This window comes from Tursiops truncatus, chromosome 19 (assembly GCF_011762595.2).
Source record: "Tursiops truncatus isolate mTurTru1 chromosome 19, mTurTru1.mat.Y, whole genome shotgun sequence".
NCBI classification, from domain to species: Eukaryota; Metazoa; Chordata; class Mammalia; order Artiodactyla; family Delphinidae; genus Tursiops; species Tursiops truncatus.
This window is the reverse complement of record NC_047052.1, coordinates 42,570,267-42,589,982: the sequence shown is the minus strand read 5'-3', so window position 1 is coordinate 42,589,982 and position 19,716 is coordinate 42,570,267. Positions and strand designations below refer to the sequence as shown.

The following is a 19,716-nucleotide window of genomic DNA, read 5'->3' as shown; positions in this document are numbered from 1 at the left end:
GAAATCACTAAGGTAATATGTATCACCCTGGGCCAGGCTCAGAGGTCTCTGAACCTGACGTTGTCATTTTTAAAAATATGTATTTACTTATTTATTACTATTTATTTGGTTGCGCTGGGTCTTAGTTGCAGCTCAAGAGCTCCTTAGTTGCGGCATGTGGGCTCCTTAGTTGTGGCATACAAACTCTTAGTTACGGCATGCATGTGGGATCTAGTTCCCTGACTAAGGGTCGAATCTGGGCCCCCTGCATTGGGAGCTCAGAGTCTTAAGCAGTGTACCACCAGGGAAGTTCCCTTGATGTTGTCTTATTATTAACTCCATTTTAGATATCTGCAAACCAAGGTTTAGCAAAGTGGAGATAATTCTCCCAAGGTCCCTCTGGTGGTTAAGGACAGAAACTGCCCCCACCTGAAAGAGACCTGGGCCCAGATACCACACTCTGCAGGACACAGATCAGGAGCAGGCAGATGGCTCACACCCAGGCACAGGTGGCCCTGACACACACACACACACACGCGCGCGCGCGTGCGCGCGTGCACGTGGTCTCAGAGGACCCCAGCAGCTTCAAAAGTCTCCCTCATGAGCCTCTGCCCCTTGTGGCCCTATACCCCAGAGTCACCAGCAGTCCCTGGTTAATGATAACCCTAATATTTATGTAGCCCTGGGGAGGGATGACAGAGGAGCAGGGAGGGGGGCACCTGGCTAGCTCTAGCCAGTGCTGGGGTCCCTCTCCTCACAGGGTCAGCTGCTCCAGAGTGGAGAGGCCCAGCCATTTTCGGGCTGGGTGATGGGCCAATGACTTAACCTCTCTGTGGCTCAGTTTCTCCTTCTGTAAAATGGAAATGATAATACTATTCAACTCAGAGGGAGGTCGGGATGATTATCTGAAATGATCCATGGAAAATATTGAGAACAAAGCCTGGCACACAGTAAGTGATCACAAAAAAAAAAAGTAAGCTGTCACCATCATCATCCTTGTCATTCTTCTCATCATGAACAGGAGGGAAAACCCTGCTGGGCTGAACGTTCTGTGAGTATGGATTTAGGCCCATCTGTCTCCCCTCAGTGTCCCTGGCCCAAAGCTCTTTATCTATCTTTCTCAAAGACCCTGTAAAGAAGTTTATCATCCCTGCTTTATGGCTGAGGTAACAGAGACCTGAAGGGCCTTGTTCAAATCACAGAGATGTTCAGGTGCAGGACAAGCCCTTGGATCCGGAATCCACCCCAAGCTGGGGGGTGCCCACCCTGCTCTGAACACTCTCTCTCCTCTCAGATAGAGGAGGAATTCTCTACACATCTGAGAAGTGGGTGACACGATTGCCCTATCTGACAGATGGGCAAACTGAGGATCAGGGATGACCCTGATATGAGTGACCCCACCTGGTGTCAGGGTGGTCACTTTTAATACTTTTAAAAAATATTCAAGTTTAATAATTTATGCTTTACCAGTAAGACACACATTTCTACTTTTCTGTAAAAGGCGTTAGTGGAACAGTCCTGAGTATGCCGACCCGAAGCTGACCCAACGCGGCCTGGGCCTCATCTGCCCGCAGCTTTGCCCGGTGCTCTCCAAAGCCCCGACTAGCCCGCGTGCCAGGCCCACCCCGTGCCCTGCTTCGTGACCGGCGACCCCTAGCTGGTGCTGTTAGGTCCCTTGTCCTCCAAGTGTTCTGGGTGTGTGCAGCAGTGCCAAGAGAGGCTGTGTGTTCTCCTCATGCCTTAGTTTTCCCATCTGTAAAGTGGGGGTTAATAATACTACCCACCTCAAGGGGTTGTTGTGAGGACTGAGTAAATTCATGTCAAGACTGATGCATAGTAAGGGCTCAGTGAGTATCGTTTCTACTACTTCAGATTGGGTAATATCATTTATTTATTTTTTTTATTTAATGAACAGAATCTATCCAAACTGCTAAACGCTGAGTCCAAACGAAAACAGCCAGTATCCATGGGCTCTGATCTCCAAAGGAGGAATGCAAAATCATACTGGGAGACTGTGCAGCCAGCTGCCTGGGCTTGAGTCCTGGCTCTGCCTCAGCTCGATAACCTAGATCTCAAATGACCTGACCCCTCGCTTCAGTATTTCCATTTGTAAAATAGCCGTATGATGTATCAGCCTCGGAGGGCTGTAGTGAGGTCAGCACGAGCTAATAGATGAACTTGTAGGACGCGGCGTGGTACAGAGTCAGTGCTGAAGGAAGGGGATGGCATCATTATCATCCTTTTTCCCTTGGGTTGGCTCCCTACCCCTAAGTGAGTGGTGGGTACTCAAGGAGTTAATTTCGGGCAAGAGAGGTTGTGGGTTTGGGGCAGGGCGGCTGCCCTGCTGAGTGTCGCCACCAGAGGGAGCAGCTGGACTTGAGCTGGTCCCTCCAAGCCTGGGTGCCAGTGCCCACCCAGCCCTACTGGAGCCAGGGGAGGGGGCTGGCTGGGAGTGGCCACCGCGGCTCCAGCCCTTGGTGGTCTCTCCTCCCACCCCCCTCCTGCCTGCAGAGCCATCCGGTCCCCACCCAGGTGACAGCCTCCTCACACTCCGTGAGTGGGGTGGAGTGGGGAATCTGGGGAGGGGGCTGGCCGGGAGGGGCCAGGGCAGCTCCAACGCTCCGCGGCCCCTCCCCTCCCATGGGGCCCTCTGGCCCCTTCCCAAGGGCTGCTCTTCCTATGGCCTCTGACGCCCTCCTCCTTCTTGCCCTGCTTTGCCTGGAGCACCCGGTGCCCAGCAAGTCCTTTTCCCAAACCTCCTGGGAGAAGGGACGTGGGAGGAGGGGAAGAAACTTCCAAGGAACTGGAAAGGGGGGGTAGGGAGACAGAAATAAAGACACCAGACAGAGGGAGACACACACACACACACACACACACACACACACACACACTCAGACACACACAGAAAGAGAGGCCAACAGACAGAAGGAGACAGAGAAAAAGAGAAACAGAGACAGAGAGACAATTCAGATAGAAATAGAGAGACAGAGATAGAGAGTGGGAAGCAGACTAACTCACGGAGTCAGAAGGATAAAAAGGGAGAGAGACAGAAAGACAGGGAAAGAGAAATAAACAGAAAATTAGACATCAAAGAGATACAGGAAGCAAAGCAGACTGAGGAGAGACCAAGAAAGAGGAGAGAGAAGCCAGGGCAGAGCATGCCAGCGGGCGGCATGGAGGGTCACCTGGCGTGGGAGATGTAGTGGCCGCGACCTGGGCCAAGCTGGGTGGGCAGAGAGAAGCCGGTGCCTCAGTGGAGGTCAGGGGGCATGGGAGGGGCAGGAATTCTGCTGCTGCTGCTGGCTGGGGTGGGCGTGGGGGGGGCCTGGAGACCCCCAAAGGGAAAGTGTCCTCTGAGTTGCTCCTGCTCTAAAGACAGTGCCCTGTGTGAGGGCTCCCCGGACCTGCCAGAGAGCTTCTCCCCGACCCTGCTGTCGCTGTGAGTGTCCGGCCCTCTGGAGGCCTGAGGCTGCGGATGGGAGTCCTGGGACCCCAGGGGCTGGGGGGCAGGGTGCTGGCTCCCCAAGGAAACAGGGACCCATCAGGATCTTGGGAGGGGGGCAGCAAAGGATGTCGGGAGGCCTAAAAGGGGGCTGCTGGGATTTGGAAAGGAGCCGGAGGGAAATTCCAAAGGGCAGGGTCAGCATCGGGGCCTGGGAAGAAGGAGAGCCATGGGGTGGGCTGAGCGCTGCCAGGATCCTTGCCAAGCGAGGAGGGCAAACGCCTGTCTCCCCTGGGATGTAGGGGAAACACGCACACCCAGGGTCAGGTGGCATGCCAGGGTCCCCTCCGCCCCACCCCCGGACACAGGAGACAGCTCTGGGATGGGACTGGCACACTGGAGCAGTCTTCTCCTCGCCCACCATTGCCCACATCCCCAGCTCACTCGTTAGGACTGGAGTCACCCAGCTGAAGGCCGGCAGCTTCCTGAGGGTACCGTCACTGCACCTGCTGTGAGTGGGGCCCGGCTTAGCGACGGCCACCTGAGGGAGGGGGTGTCCGTGCACACGCGCGTGGGGGAGTGTGCACACATACACATATGTGCGTGTCCATGAAAGCATCCGTGTCACACACATACTCATGTGGCATGCGTATGTGTGTGTGACCATGCCCACGTGGGCTGGGGTTGGGAGGGGGCAAGGTTAACGTGTCAGGTAGGGAGCAGCAACCCTGGAAAAATGTCTTTCTAACTTCCTTGCCAGCCTCTTCACATCCAACTCCTTCTCCGTGATCGAGGACGATGCGTTTGCGGGCCTGTCCCACCTGCAGTACCTGTGAGTGAGGCCAGAAGATGGGGGCAGGAATGGGGGCCTGGGAGAGGAAGGCGGAGCCCCTCTGTGTCGCCTAGAGTGGGGGAGATAGGGGCTTGTTGCCCTGGGGAGGAAGTGTCTGCACAAGGGACCGTCTGGAGGGGGCAAGGGTCCTGGCCTCTTGAGTGGGGTTGGGGCTTCTGCTCAGCTGCCCTCTCTGTTTCAAGATTCACAAAAGGCCTGGATGACCCATGACTGTTTCCGGTCCTACCTGACTTTTGGGAGCCCAGGGAGGTTACAGAGAGGCCAGAGATAAAGATGTGTTTCAAATTAAGAGGAAACTATTCTGAGTTAGTTGGTGATGGTGGTACTGATGGTAATGGTGGTGATGAGAGTATGACTACGCCAGCATGACTGCTGGTGCTGGTGGTGATGATAATGGTGGTGGTGTGCAGCTGCTCGCAGGGAAGTGGTGGCATTATTGAGGATGGCGGAGTGGGGATGATTTTGATAAAAATGGTGGACCCAACGGTGATGGTGCTGTTGGTGGTATGGACGATGAAGTCTGAAGGGTTGGTGTTAGTGATAATTATCAGTGTTCTGGGCATCGGTAATTATTGTATTGGTATTGGTGATGGTTTGGGGTAGGATGTTGGTGTTGGCGTAATGGCAATGTTGTTGGTGTGGGGTTTGGTGGTGATGGCGGAGATGTTCGTATGTATGGAAATTGCGGCAGTAGTGGTGCTGATGGGTGATGATGCGAGTGCTGGGGGTAAAGGTGACGTTTCTGTTGTTGGCAGTGCTGGTACCAGTGCTGAAGCTTGTGATGACGGTGGCATTGGTTTTGGTATTGATCACAAAGGCTGTGTTCTTGGTGATGCTTATCAGTGTTGCCGGTGTGGGTTTGGTAATGATGGTGTTGGTGTTGGTGTTGGTATTGATGATGGGAACGGGTGGTGATGGTATCGGTGACAGTGGTGACATGGTATATTGTTGGTGATGACGATGGTAGAGGCACTGGGCGTAATGGATGATGGTGGAGGTATGGGTGGTAATATTGGTGCTAGTGTTGGTGCTGGTGATCAGGGCAGCAGTGGTGGTGATGGTGGTGGCAGTGTTCACGGTGAGGCTGGCAATGACCATAGGGTCAGGTTCTTGGGTCCTGAAACTGTAGGCTGGGACCTTGCTGAGGAGAGGTTCGTGGGAGGTTTTCCCTGGGATCGTGCAAGCTGTTGGGGGAGAATTCGGCACATTCCAGTGGCCTATGGCTTCCATGGGGTGAGTTCCCCAAGCACTGTAGGGCCACAGCAGGGAACCAAGGGCCGCCCCCTGACCCCACCTTCCCTCCACAGCTTTATCGAAGACAATGAGATTGGCTCCATCTCTAAGAACGCTCTCAGAGGACTCCGCTCACTCACACACCTGTGCGTGCCCCCATCGCCCCAGCCCTCCCTGACAGGCACCCCGCACCCATCACCCAGGCACACAGCGTATCCTGGGAGCTGCTGATGGTTTCTCCTTCTCTCCCTCCACCAGAAGCCTGGCCAATAACCATCTCGAGACCCTCCCCAGATTCCTGTTCCGAGGCCTGGAGACCCTGATTCACGTGTGAGGCTCAAGGGGGCTGGGAGGGTGGGGGGATTTGGGAATGTTTGGGTGGGGGAAGGGGACATCTGTGCCCACTCTTGGTTGGCACAAATGAGTATGACTGCGATGGTTCCTACATATTTTCCACACCACTCGGGGGCCCTATCCTGAAACCTTGCCTGGGGAGGGGTGGGGGGCGTGGCCCGCAGGGAGTGGAATCCGGGTCGCAGCCCCTCCCCGGCCTCTTGCCCCAGGGACCTCCGCGGGAACCCGTTCCAGTGTGACTGCCGTGTCCTCTGGCTGCTGCAGTGGATACCCACCGTGAACGCCAGCGTGGGGACCGGGGCCTGTGCCGGCCCCGCCGCCCTGGCCCACATGCAGCTCCACCACCTCGACCCCAAGACGTTCAAGTGCAGAGCCATAGGTGGGGGCTTTCCCGGTGGGGTGGGAGGGACAGCAGGCGTTCCCGGAAGAAGGTGGGAGATTGGGGAACGGCTGCCAGGGCTGAGGGGCTCACCTCCTTCCCTGCTCTGCCATTTCCTGGCTGTGAGTCTCCTGAGCAAGCAGCATCACCTCCCTGAGCCTCAGTTTTCCTGTCTGTAAATAGGGGTAATAAACAGTGACATAGGGCTGCTGTGAGACTTCAGTGATGTACTTGGCGCAGGGCCTGGGAGGGGAGGCCCGCACAAATGTTCATTCTCCTCGTTGTTGTTATTGATATAAAATCGACCATTTAAAAAGTACTTCCTATGATCATTTTGCTTTTCCACAAATATATTTTGGTACCTTTATGGGTACTGGGCAAAGCAGAGAGCACAGCAGTGATGAAGCCAGTCCTGGGTCTTGCCCTCACAGAGCCCACAGCCAGAGGCAAGCAGAGAGGGATGGCCCAGAATGCTCAGGCCTGGGATGGGGGAAGCACAGAGGGGTCAGGGCCGGGATGGAGGGAAACCGTGGAGCTACGGGAGCCCAGAGCCAGAGCGGGGGCCAGGCACAGCTGGAGGGTCAGGAAGGAGTGGACATTTGAGTTCAAACCTGAAGACCATTACTAACATCATCATCATCAAAGCGTAAGACATGCTTTTGGTCTTTGGGATTCACAGAACAAGGGAGTTTAACTTAGTCACCCTTCATTCCATTATTCAACACACAGTCACTGAGGTCCACTCGGTGCCCGTCCCTGTGAGAGGCAATGGGCACACTGTGGTGACCAAGATAACCCCGGGCCTTGGCCTTGGCCTCATGGGGTCACAGTCCTGGGGGTGGGGAGACAGACATTAAATAAAACATTGCACCAATAATTGTATGATACACATCGTGATAAACACAGGGGGTGATGAGAGAGTTTAGGCGGTGGTCCTGCCTTACCTGGGGCATCGGAGAAGGCTTCTCTGAAGAGGTAGCACTAGCTGTGGACGTAGCTAAGTGGAGTACAGAGGAAGGAGCCCGCATGTGCAGTGACCCCCAAGGCAGCACAGAGCTTGTCCTGAATGAGGATCAAAGGGAGGCACGTCTGGTTTACGGGAGTGAGGAGGGAAGGACACAGATGAGGTGGAAGGTGCAGGGGCCTCACTCTGCAGGACTTCGAAAGCCACAGAGAACAAGGTGGACTTTATCCAGAGGGCTGTGGGAAGCCATGGAGGGTTTTGAGCAGGGACTGACATGATTTGATGACCATTTTTAAAAGATCCCCTTTGGATGGGTATGCTCAGTGGTTTGGTTCATTGCTTCAACCCTGGTCCCTAGGAGTAGGGCCTGGCATGTAGAGTGAAGTATTGTAGACTGGAGTCCACCACCCGGCTCCACCGCCACCACACTGGGCAATCTGGGTGCACCGTTACCAAAAATGCTAAGGTGCTGTAACAGAGAGGCTGTCAATAGCAAGAATTAAAGAAAACAGAAGGGTCTGAGGTGAGCAGTCCAGGTGGGTGGGGCAGCCCCTGGGTGTTATCCTGCTTTCCACGGCTGAAACCGAGCTGTGGCCCCGTCCATAGGCCAGTTCACAAGGAGAAGGGGAAAGGGCCAAGTCCAGGATGAGCCGTCTTCCTACAAGCAAGGCAAGCACTACAACCATCACTCTGCTTTTGTTCCACTGGGAACTTGGTCTGGTCATGGCCACAGCGGACCTCAGAGGCTGGGGGGGCAGCGTAGGGGCAGTGCTGGGCTAATGTGGCCTCTGGCTGGGCAGCTTTGTGCCCAGCTGCTCTCCTATCTCATGGAAGATGGGAAGGATGGATTTGGCAGGACAGGCTGGCTGCCTGTGCCTCTTAGCCTCAGTTTCCTCATCTATAAAGTGGATATAATAACAGAACATAACCCATAGGGATCTTGTGAAACTAAATGAATGAATAAATGGCTACTTCTAAGCAGCTCTTTGCTGATGCCAGGCAGCTTAGAAAACAGAGTACCGCCATGTTGTCGTGAGTTAATACGTCCATAGGTAAAAAGATTCCACTGTATGTCCCTACGAGGTCGACACCGTGGTGGTCCTCACCTCAGAGGTGTGCAAAGCGGGACTCAGTGATGAGGACCCGTGGGGTGCCCCTGGCCTGCCTGACTCTCTCCCCTCCCCGCTGCACCCCCTCCCAGAGCTGTCCTGGTTCCAGACGGTCGGCGAGTCAGCGCTGGGCGTAGAGGCTTTCTCCTACCAAGGGGAGCCCCACGTCGTCCTGGCACAGCCCTTTGCCGGCCGCTGCCTCATCCTGACCTGGGACTACAGCCTGCAGAGCTTCCGGCAGGAGGAAGAGCTGTCTGGTAAGCCCACTCCCATCCTCCAGCCTGCCAGGTAGCCTGCCCAGCTCGTCTGACAGGCGCCCTGCTCCCCGCCTCCCCACAGCGCCCTCTGACAGGCGCCCTGCTCCCCGCCTCCCCACAGCGCCCTCGGTGGTGTCCTGCAAGCCGCTGGTGCTGGGCCCGCGCCTCTTTGTGCTGGCCGCCCGCCTGTGGGGAGGCTCGCAGCTGTGGGCCCGGCCCGGCCCCGACCTGCGCCTGGCCCCGCTGCAGGCCCTGGCTCCACGGCGGCTGCTGCGGCCCAATGACGCCGAGCTCCTGTGGCTGGACGGGCAGCCCTGCTTCGTGGTGGCCGACGCCTCCAAGGCGGGCAGCACCACGCTGCTGTGCCGGGACGGGCCCGGCTTCTACCCGCGCCAGAGCCTGCACGCCTGGCACCGGGACACGGATGCCGAGGCCCTCGAGCTGGACGGCCGGCCCCATCTGCTGCTAGCCTCCGCCTCGCAGCGGCCCGTGCTCTTCCACTGGTTTGGGGGCCGCTTCGAGAGGCGCACAGACATCCCCGAGGCCGAGGACGTCTATGCCACACGCCACTTCCAGGCCAGCGGAGATGTGTTCCTGTGCCTGACACGCTACATCGGGGACTCCATGGTGAGGCTGAGCCCAGTCCCGTGGGGCAGGCACAGGCCAGGCCTGACCTGCATCGGCAGACTCCCACTCAGGGCTGACCTTCCAGCACTGACCCCACCTTGCGCACTGGCCTCTGAACTCTGACCCGCCTCACGGGCTGAGCTTCCTAATGTGCTGACCTTTGAGCTCTGACCCCACCCCAACACTGACTCCAAGACTGTGAGCCCTGGAGGCTGGCTGACCCTAAACCACTCCCCATCCCCCAACACTGACACTGGCCCCGAGATTCTACCGCCAAACTCCAACACACCCCAGCAACTACATTTAATCACAACCATTACACCCTGAAGCCCCAGGGCTGACGGCCCACCCCCTCCAGCACTCTCTCTCTGGAGTGAGGTACAGCCAGGGGGAGGGCTCTGGGCCTAAAAGGCACTGATCTGACGCAGGTGTTCACAGGGTGTCTGCATGGGGAGCAGACTGTGGGCACAGGGACAGGAGCAGGGAGATCAGGAAGACCGGGAAGGAGGCTGTGTGATGGTCCAGGAGGGGGGTGACTGTGGCTGGGCTGGAGGGCAGCCAGAATAAATGAGAGACATAAATACCATGGTAGGTGAAACTGACAGATCCCAGGGCTGACTGATTCTATGTGGGGTGTGAGGGAGAGAGAAGGGCTCAGAATGACTCCAAGTCGGTGGCCTGAGCAGCTGGGTGGTGACATTTATGAAGATAAGAAAGCTGTGGGAGTTCGGGGACCTGCAGGCCTCTGTTCCCAAGCTGTCCCAGGTCCTCCAAAGCCTAGAGGACCACTGACGGGCAGGCCTGGCCCTCTCGGACCCCAGCCCTAATGAGCGGCCACCCTCCGCAGGTCATGCGCTGGGACGGTTCCATGTTTCGCCTGCTGCAGCAGCTTCCCTCTCGCGGTGCCCACGTCTTCCAGCCACTGCTCATCGCCAGGGACCAGCTGGCTATCCTGGGCAGCGACTTCGCCTTCAGCCAGGTCTTCCGCCTTGAGCCTGACAGGGGGCTCCTGGAGCCACTGCAGGAGCTGGGGCCCCCAGCCTTGGTGGCCCCCCGGGCCTTTGCCCATATCACCATGGCCGGCAGACGCTTCCTCTTCGCTGCTTGCTTCAAGGGCCCCACACAGATCTACCAGCATCACGAGTTAGACCTCAGTGCCTGAGACTGGAAGGGCCCCTGGACATGGCTGGCAGAGGGCTGGCATGGGGAGTCCTGGGCCTCTGGATGCCCCATCGCCTAGACTCCTGGTCCTACTCAGAGGTGACTGCTGGTCCTGTGAGATACTGACCACAGGCCAAGTTCAAGGCAAGAGCTGCTCGTCCAGTCTTAAGCAACATCTTGGCTGGGGGTAGATGACCCCTCCCCCTCCAAGGATGACTTGGGGGCTCAGGCTGGGGCACCGCCACACGGACACAGTACAGAAATCATGGGGGGCGGGGGGTAATGTGCAGAGCTCCATGAGGTCTGGAAGCGCCCCGCTCAACCCGCTCTCAACCCTCCTATTCCCTGTAAAAGTACTACGGAGAGGATAGCTTTCCTTTTCCTTCTAAACTCAATCCAGCCAATTGCTTTTAGTGCCCGCCTCCGTGACGTCATCAGTAGCTGGGCAGTTTTCCCTGCCGGGCTTGCTAACTTCCTCTGCTGCTTGTGCGCATGCCTGCTGCCGAGGCGGAAGCCCAGCGTGTCTTCCCTGTTGCGCGTGCGCAGGGAATAGGCGGGAAATTGAGAATTGTTGCCGGGAGTCCGAGGTACCCGTCCTCGGTCAGTGAAAGGGGCGAGGACAGAAAGTGGACGAGCTCAATAAACGCGCTGTGCACCCGCCTCACCGGTTGTTGTGGGGTCTTTGGGAGAGGGTGTCTGCTGTGGCATGGGGGTGGGGTGAGGGAGGAGCATTCGTGTCCCAGGAACGGTATTATGGGGGGGCGGTGTCCCAGGGTACATTTTGGCTGCCCTTGTTGAGCTTTCGTGAGGTTTCTAAGGAGTGTGTGCTCATGATTATGGGGGGCCTAGTGGGATGTCCAAGGGATATAAGGGCATTATTAGGGGACAGGTCACGGGTTTATTGTTGGTCTCGTGTCTTATGTATTGTAGGAGATACTGCGGGGTGTTTTGGAGGATTTTAGGCATTTTTATGGCTCTTGGGGACTTTTGGAAGTCTTATTGGCTATTGGAGACTGTCTCAAGGGAGTTCAGGGCTTGTTGGAGTTCTCACACCGTGTGGTCATTATATATTATTAGGAGTATCATGGGGAATCATTTAAAGGTCTTACAGGAACATTTGAGTGTTAGGAAGGGTCTTTTATAATAAAATGGGGTCTGAGGTGAGTCGGAGGGTCACTATTATAATCATAAGCTATCTGGCTACTCCTGTTGTGACAGGATGATCCCACATCCTAGTTTTCCTGGGAAGGTCCCACTGTCCACCTGAGTGTCCCAGCATTCCATCTGGCTAGAGCTCCCTTTCACTCTCAGAATGTCCCCCATGTGGCTACTAGAGCATTTTAAATGGCAGATGTGGCTCCCATGGCCACGGAGGCAGAGGTCAGGCCCCATGCCGTCCACCAGGCCATGAGGAAGCAGGCCTGTGGGCTTGTCCCAGTGGAGAGATTCAGCTGCCAGCTTCCACGCTGGCCCCCATGCACATCCACCTTCTCCTGGCCCCCCAAAACCCCAACGCGCACATAGGGAGTTTCGAGGCTGCTTGGGCATGAGGCAAGATCATTTAAGAGTGAAAATTGAACAAAGACCCCCTCCAGTGAGAGATGAGATGGAGCCCTGGCCAGGTGGTCTGAGAATTCCATCCTGGAGTTTAGGATCCTGTGCAGAGCCAGGACTTGGGGAAAGAGTGGCCCTCGGTGCTCTTTCCGCTGATCCATCCTCAACAGTTATGCTCAGAGCCTGGGAGAGGTGACAGGGTCAGCTTGTGAGAGTGGATCAGGTTATATCTCCCCAGGGTGCATACACACACACACACACACACACACACGCACACGCACACACACACACACCTCATACCCTATGTCCCAGTCAGCTCCATTCTGTCCCTGTCTTACCTGAGGTGATGAGAGGTGGAGCATCGCCTGGATAGTGACTAGGGAAAGAAAAGTGATGAGATCTCTGTTTACCCCCGTTCATCCGCTCCCTCAAGGCTAGAGGATTCTCAGCTTGCCCCGACCTATCTGCCTAGCTGTTTTCCCACAAAGTTGTACCATCCCAGGGACCAAAGCATTTCATGATTGGAGGCCCTCTGAGGATTCATGGCTCTGAAGAATAAACCTGGAAGATCTCAGTAACAGGAATTCTCCAGGGCAAGACCCAGAAACCCGGCCTTTTTTTTTTTTTTTTTTGCGAAATTTAGCTCTTTCCCCCTGAAAGGTGTCTGTCCAGTATGAGGCAGGCACACTGCCTGGAGCCCATCTTACCGGGGCTTCCGGCTGAACTTGCATTTGCATTTCCCACCTGTTAGGAGAAAGGGGAACGTCAGGGGAGGACACCCACTGCCCTGCGCTGCCCCCTCCCCCGCCAGCTGCTCCACTCACTCATGAGGACGATGATGCCAATGGCGCACAGGACCGCTGCGAAGATGAGCCCGCCGACACGGAGGCTGAACCAGTCTAGGAGAAACCCAGAGGGGGCCCTCGGTGCCAGCCCGTGCCCTCCTCATCCAAGCCCCCAACCGCTTGACGATATGCATTAGGCACCCCTGATGTGGGCTACAGCAGTGGAGAGAACAGACAGCCCTCCAGCCCCCGCACTCACTTTCCAGTCTCTACACAGCAAGCGACAGAGATCTAACGTGGAGTTAGGTAGAGAGAAGCGGTCTGAAGACATATAAGCAGGGCCAGGGGACGGAGAGTCAGAAGACAGCTCTTTTAGGGAGAGTGGCCAGGGGAGACCCAGCTGAAGGGGCACATTTGAGCAGAGGCCTGAGGAGGGGAGGGAGGGAGCATGGGGCAACGTGGAAGAAAACGTGGGGGTGGTTTTAAGGACCAGGCTGGCATGCCTGGTTGCCTTAATCCCCTGTGTTTACGGTTCAATGCCCCAATCCTCACCCCTGGGTCACCCCCATCAGACCCTCACTCAACCCTGTGTGGGACCGTTGGCACAAAATCGGTCTGAGGGGTGAGTGGGGCTGCAAAGGGAGGGGCACAGGCTCTCACCGTAGTAGAAAGGACTGTTTTTATCTGCAAGGAAAGAAAAATAGGACATGAATCCGGGATAAGAGTGGGGTTGCAGGGGTCCTGGGGGAGACTTTGGGGGCGGGACTGGTAGAAGAGTCGGTCTGACTCACCTTCCGGGTCGTTGGCATCCAAGGCAGGCAGGCCTGGCGGGGAGAAGCGGGGTAGGAGAGAGATGGGGGTGCTGGCCTCGGCAAAGCTGGGGCCAGGGCCGTTGGAGCTCCAGGCCTCAGCGTAGGGTCCCCTGATGGACAGTTCCCCACCTCCCACGGGCACAGGGGTCCAACCCCAAACTAGCTCCTCTGCACGTTCCACCTCGGAAATGAGGGTTTCCCCCGACTCAGCCCCACACCTGCAATAGGTTTTCACCTGGGTGGCTTTGGGCCACCTAGCCAGCCTTTGGCCTGATGTTTCCAGACACCTGGCTAATCCACACCCCCTGCAGAAACGAGCGATGGTCTTGTCAAGATGACAGGTGGCTTCAGCTCCCAGGCGTTCTCAGCCCTCATCTCCTGGTTCTGCCACGTCCACATCCCACCCATCCCTCACCACCCCCCTTACAGTGACTTACTAATTATAAACTTAATATGCTTTATTTAAAAAGGCAACTTTACATCACTACCCTGAATGGAATGGCAGTCTTGCCCAATGTAACTGATAAAAACAGATACAATGAGGGCTTCCCTGGTGGCGCAGTGGTTGAGAGTCCGCCTGCCGATGCAGGGGACACGGGTTCGTGCCCCGGTCTGGGAAGATCCCACATGCCGCGGAGCGGCTGAGCCCGTGAGCCATGGCCGCCAAGCCTGCGCGTCCGGAGCCTGTGCTCCGCAATGGGAGAGGCCACAACAGTGAGAGGCCCGCGTACCGCAAAAAAAAAAAAAAAACAGGTACAATGAAAGCAAAGGACTAGGTTTGAATTCTGGCTAGAAGCAGTGGGCTGCCTTAGCTCTGGGCCTAAGCTCTGTTCTTTCTTTGTTAAAGGGAGGTTCATATTTTTAAATTATATTTAAAGCACAAACACATGGTGCTTACTCTGTCCCAGGCACTCTTCTAACTGCTCTGCAAATAGTAACTCGTTTAATCCTCACAGTGACTCTATAAGTAGGTGCTACTATTGTCCATATGGGGAAACTGAGGCACAAGGGGCTTTGGTAACTTGCCACATAACCTTGAAACCCTTACCTCTCGTAATCAAGTGTTAAGAAGTGTTAAAGACACAGTAGCCCAGAGCTGAGCCTTCTTGATGTCACCAAGGAGACATCAAGACCACGCATGACGAGCTGCGTGAGCCTCTGCTTTACACATAAAGGTCCTCCTTTATGTGTTCCTTGAAATCACCAGTGTGGTACTTCCCACCTTCCAGGAGATGCTGTCCTGAGACTCACCACCCCACAGCGCAGGCAGAAAGCACGAGAGAGCCACACACAAGCGTGGTCACCACCCAGCTGAGGGGGTCAGGGGAAAGGCAGTCCAGGAACGGGCACTCACCTGCCAGGAGGACGAGCAGGCTCAGGGCCACCTCTTGCATGTCGGAGAGCTGGCCTGGAGGGATCTAGGGGGGAGGTCCAGCTTTAGCAGGGCCACCGGGATGCCAGTGGTTCCCAATCCCCTGCTGCTGTGCTCCTTATCCAGGGTACACAGCTCACCCCAGGGCAGAAAGCCTGGCCTTGAAACTCCGCTGGGCTGAGAGATAAGAAGGAGCCGGAAAGTGCAGTGGGGGCTGGGTGAGAACGAAGGCCTACGGGGGAGCAGCAATAATAACTCACTGGACGTGGACTTGAGGCTTTAAGTGAATTGCCCTGGCAACCAAATGAGGAAGGTGCCGCCAGCTGTTATCCCCAGCTTACAGATGTGGAAACTGAGGCTCCAGAGGTGAAAGTGGGTGCTCAAGGTCACCTTGCCAGGAAGCGGGATTTAAACCAGACCTGGCTCTGCGGAGGCTGTTCCTAACTCAGGACTCTCTCAGGGCCTTGGGGTGTTTTGGGAAATGGGGTGTTGGGAGCCAGGTGGCAGGAGGCCTTGTTCCTGGGAGTGTCTCCCATAGACAGCTCGGAGCCTGCCCGCCCTGCCCAGACTTCGCAGACCTTGGGCTGGGCCAGGGCTGGGGACTGAGCTGGCTCCTCTTGTTGCTCTGGGCAGGATGTGGGGAGGAGAGAACTCAGAGAGGATGGGGGACGGGGAGGGGGAGGGAGAGGGCAGCCCCAGCGCACCCCACCGTCCTGCTTCTGCCCCACCCCTGCCCATCCCACCCCAGTCCTCGGTCCTGCCTCTACCCCTACCAAGCTCCTCTGGCAGCAGACAATTCCTCTTTCCCCAGGTAGGCCTGTGCAGCACAAAGAACACTCCCTTCTTGGTCCGGTATCAGTCCCCCTGTGCGTCCCCCTGTCCCCTCTCCCGCCCCTGCCCCGCTGCCACAGCATACATTGTCCCAATCTTGATAGCAAGAGCTAACACTTAGATCCACCCTGTGCTGGGCACCGCCAAATGACCTTGCTGGGTTTTCACTCATGTAATCCCCCAAGAATCCCGGAGGCCATTGGTTATATGCCCCATTTCACAGACGGCAAAACACATACCCTCCCTAAGCCCGGTAAAAAGCCCATTGACATTGCCTGCTCTGTCTCCTTGTCGGCAGCTGGAGAGCACGTCCCGTGTCTCTCTCTCTCTGGCCTCTATGTAACCCCCTCCCTGAATTTCTTTCCTGAGAACCTTCTTAGCTTCCCAGTTCATCCCATATACCAGACTCACAGTTTTAATTTGAGCATTCATTTCTTTGAGCATTCAGGCAGGAAAAGGGCCTGTAGCTTTAGGGAACATTACTAAGGCGTTTAAGACCGCCCCCCTTCAAATTTGGGGTGGTGCGGGGAGAGTTGGAATGTGTATGTGAGCGGGACAGCCTAGTGGCTCCCAGCACAGGTCTGCAGAAGGACCACCTGTAGTCTAAAGCGAACACGTAGGCTTTGTCACCCCACGATCACACTAATACTAGTAATAAGAGCAGGTGCTGGTTGAATGTTGACCCCACACCAGACACTGTTCTCAGCTCTTTGCGCTGGTTCATACATGTAATCTTCACAGCTTGATGAAGTTGGCACTATGATTAGCGCACGTTGCTGTTGCAACCCTGTCACCCCTGCGAATTCAGCTTAACGCTCTATACTGTCACCCGGGACTCAGAGTCTCAGCGCTTAAGCCTCTTTCCATGGGAGCCTCCAAGCCTCCCTGGCCGGTGAGGGCTCCATTCACCCCCATACAGCCCCTCCCCAGGCACCTCCCAGCATCCCCAGCACAAGGGGCACTGATGGGTGGTCTCAGCCGTACCCCAGCCCCTGCACGACATTTCCACCCTACTGTCCCATGGTGTGGGCTGCTGGGAGCTGGCATCCGGGCATCTGCCCTCTCCTGCCCTGTTCGGGCTGTTATTGGAAGAGGCCCCAGGGCAGCTCCAGAACCGACTGCAGTCGGTGTGAAGCCTTGGAGAGAAAGGCAGCCTGCAGACGGAGGCTGCGCCCACCCCTCTCTGCTCTTTCCTGGCCCCAGAGATCCCAGTGCTGGTGTGAGGACTTTCCGCCGTCCACCCCCTACTATCGTTCTGTTTCTCCATGATGGTGGCCAGGCCCTTCAGGCCTGAGCAAAATGACTCCCTCGTGTCCCTGAAGTCTCCGCGCCACCTCCCCATGTTACAGCTTCCCCGGGAAGCCACCAGCCCCTTCCCCTAGAGGTCTCCAGGACCCACACATTCCCAATATGCGGACACCCTGAGCCCACCTAGTCATCTACCCATCCAGCCAGTCTGATCCTCCCGATCCAGATACTTCTGTGCTACTCAGAACCCCCGACCTACCCAGACCCACCAGTCTAACAGACACCCCAGTCCCATCTGTGGGCCTTACCCTCGCCCCAGCTGGCTCACCTGGCCTCCTGTGTGGTGAATGATGGGGAGGGGGGCTTGCTCTAATCTGCTCCCCCAGCAAAGGACCTTGAAGGGGGAAGGTTCTAGGGGTCTTTAGCAGAGAGCGGTGGAGGGAGGGGCAAAGCCAAGAAGGGGTTGGAGGGAGGGGGCCCCAGCCCCTCACCTGCGTGCTCCCCAGGCTGCGCGGAGGTTCAGGTTCCGGGAGAGAGCGGGGCTGCTTAGCCTGGGTCCTGCCTTTATCCGCAGCCTCCACGCCCTAAGCAAACCTGGGCAGGTAGAGAACTAGTCTGACTCCCTAAAGCTCAGGGGCTCTCTCACCTCACACCTGCTCTTAAAGAGACAGTTCCAACCCCCAACCACTAGTGGCAGGGAGCTCCCTGGGGTCTCTAGGGTCACAGCAGCCTTAGGCGAGGCAGAAGGAGAATACGATGAGGGCTGGAACTCTGCCCCTCACATCCAGAGAGGTGGCTTTCTCCAGCCACCTGCCCCTCAGAAAAGGACCTGGAAGGAGGAGGGGCTCAGGTCTTTAACGGCAGAGCTTCTGCCTGGCGGGGCGGTGGGGGGAAGGCCATGCTTTGTTTGTAATAACCTAATCTCTTTTACTTAGATTGTGTGTTGTCCTTGGAGGGGGGATGGGTGGCCATTGCGGGAGATCTAAAGTCCTCCTCCGGGCTACTTGCTGCCGTCGACACAGTTTGAGGGTCAGCAGAAGATGCCGATAGGACCAAGGTCATGAGGTGGGGACGGGATACACGGGGTGGGGGGAGGGGGTGTGTGAGGGGGCGGTGAGCTGTTGGGCCGTAGACCATGACCTCTCCCCCATCGTGCCCATCATGGCCTAGGGAGGCTGGGATCTGGTTCCCAGCACCAGGCAGACCTTCCCAGCCTGGGTTCTTCCCAGGGGTGCTGGGAGCCAGATGTCTCCGCAGTGGGTGTTGGGACGGGGGCTGCCTCTCACCCCGATAAGGGCATTGCACTGTGCAAGGCTCCCTTCCCCTCCCTCCTCCCTCTCTTGTCCCTCCTCCTCATGGCATTCCTTCCAGCTGGGGTCTGTGCAGGTCCCCACTTGTTCCCCGTTGGGGTGCCCCCTCCCCCCAATTCCGCCTTTTTAGACAGAGGGACTTTTGTCTGGGGGCTGGATGGAGAACAAGGCGCCTTTGAGTGGCTGGCGGAGGATTGGGGTCACGGGGAGGGGCAGGGCCTTCCTAGGGTGGCTCTGCACTGGCCACCAGCTGGACTCCAGGCGACCCCCAACACCATTGCGGGGGTGGGGAGGAGGGTGCAGGAGCCAGGCCAGGGAGAGGGTACCATGGGGAGTGTGGAGTGCTGGACAAGGAGAGGGGGTTTTGAGGTCAAGGCTCTGCTGGGGGCAGGGAGAAAGGACCCCTCCCCACTTCTCAGCAGGGAGGGGGAAGGGTGGGGCAAGGAACGCCCGCCCAGCTACACGCTTTCTTTATGTGGGCCCCTTGGGCAATTTCTCAATCCCAGGCCCTAGACTAGGACAGGGTCTCCCTACAACTCCCACCAAGGAGGGGCCAGTCCCTGCAAAGAGTGGGGTTCAGTCAGGGTGGGGCTCAGACAAAGCAGGAGGTTCAGAGGGAGATAGAAACAGAGAAGGGGAGGCATGGTGGGGGCAGATCCCAGTCCAGCTAAGGGGGTCTTTGTGTCCGGTCAGATAACATCTCTTGCCCAGACATTTCAAGATTGCAATGTTCCTTTGAAGACCCTTCTGGTGGTCTTGGGGGTGGGGTGGTGTCTCCCTCTGCTGGGAAGTCCAGGAACTGCGTGCGTCCGAGACAGAGAAGGGGCGAGTGCTGGGTGGCTAGGAGGGATGCTCCATCCCTCACCTGTGCCGGAGTCTGCACTCTCAGATGTCAATGGGGCCAGGCAAGAATCATGAATGAGTGAAGCAGGCCAGGCATGAGACTATAAGGTACGGTGGCAGCTGGGCAAACAGAGCTATTGTCCTGTCTATAGGGCAGCCACCGGGACTTCCCTGGTGGCACAGTGGTTAAGAATCCGCCTGCCAATGCAGGGGACTCGGGTTCGAGCCCTGGTCCAGGAAGATCTCACATGCCGCCGAGCAACTAAGCCCATACGCCACAACTACTGAGCCTCAGCTCTAGAGCCCGTGAGCCACAACTACTGAGCCCACATGCCACAACTACTGAAGCCCGTGCACCTAGAGCCTGTGCTCTGCAACAAGAGAAGCCACCACAATAAGAAGCCCACGCACCGCAACGAAAAGGAGGCCCGGCTCTCTGCAACTAGAGAAAGCCCGTGCACAGCAACGAAGACCCAGTGCAGCCAAAAATAAAAATAAAATAAAATAAATTTAAATGAATAAAGGGCAGCCACAAAAATCACTGGCTCAAGCTCATGTGGACAGATACAGAAGTACCTCCCAGACATCTTGCTGTGGGAAAAA

General features: G+C 56.7%; 2 protein-coding genes across 12 annotated transcripts; one reads left to right on the top strand and one right to left on the bottom strand.

Annotated features, from left to right (window-relative positions):
* The first annotated feature begins 1,516 nt into the window (after positions 1-1,516).
* LGI4 (leucine rich repeat LGI family member 4) lies at positions 1,517-11,051 on the top strand. 4 transcript variants are annotated; one of them, XM_073796556.1, is made up of 10 exons: positions 1,517-2,532; positions 3,359-3,418; positions 3,724-3,932; positions 4,182-4,253; positions 5,582-5,653; positions 5,766-5,837; positions 6,071-6,240; positions 8,406-8,570; positions 8,692-9,197; positions 10,045-11,051. In XM_073796556.1, exons 3-10 carry the CDS (start codon positions 3,754-3,756, stop codon positions 10,357-10,359), a joined length of 1,551 nt encoding a protein of 516 aa, XP_073652657.1. In that variant the 5' UTR covers positions 1,517-2,532; positions 3,359-3,418; positions 3,724-3,753; the 3' UTR covers positions 10,360-11,051. The 4 variants fall into 4 exon arrangements, with proteins under 4 accessions (XP_073652657.1, XP_073652656.1, XP_033700823.1 ...); XM_073796555.1 differs by having other exon boundaries at positions 3,355-3,418; XM_033844932.2 differs by lacking the exon at positions 1,517-2,532 and having other exon boundaries at positions 2,552-3,418; positions 3,861-3,932.
* Positions 11,052-11,903: 852 nt separating this feature from the next.
* Positions 11,904-17,600, bottom strand: FXYD3 (FXYD domain containing ion transport regulator 3). 8 transcript variants are annotated; one of them, XM_033845016.2, is made up of 7 exons: positions 17,452-17,588; positions 14,864-14,927; positions 13,489-13,521; positions 13,358-13,381; positions 12,737-12,811; positions 12,251-12,288; positions 11,904-12,095 (listed from the first exon to the last, which is right to left on the bottom strand). In XM_033845016.2, the coding sequence occupies exons 2-7, from the start codon at positions 14,901-14,903 to the stop codon at positions 11,916-11,918; spliced, it is 390 nt and encodes a 129-aa protein (XP_033700907.1). In that variant the 5' UTR covers positions 14,904-14,927; positions 17,452-17,588; the 3' UTR covers positions 11,904-11,915. The 8 variants fall into 8 exon arrangements, with proteins under 8 accessions (XP_033700907.1, XP_033700908.1, XP_033700909.1 ...); XM_033845017.2 differs by lacking the exon at positions 17,452-17,588 and adding an exon at positions 17,289-17,441; XM_033845018.2 differs by lacking the exon at positions 17,452-17,588 and adding an exon at positions 15,142-15,457.
* Between the last annotated feature and the right edge of the window lie 2,116 nt (positions 17,601-19,716).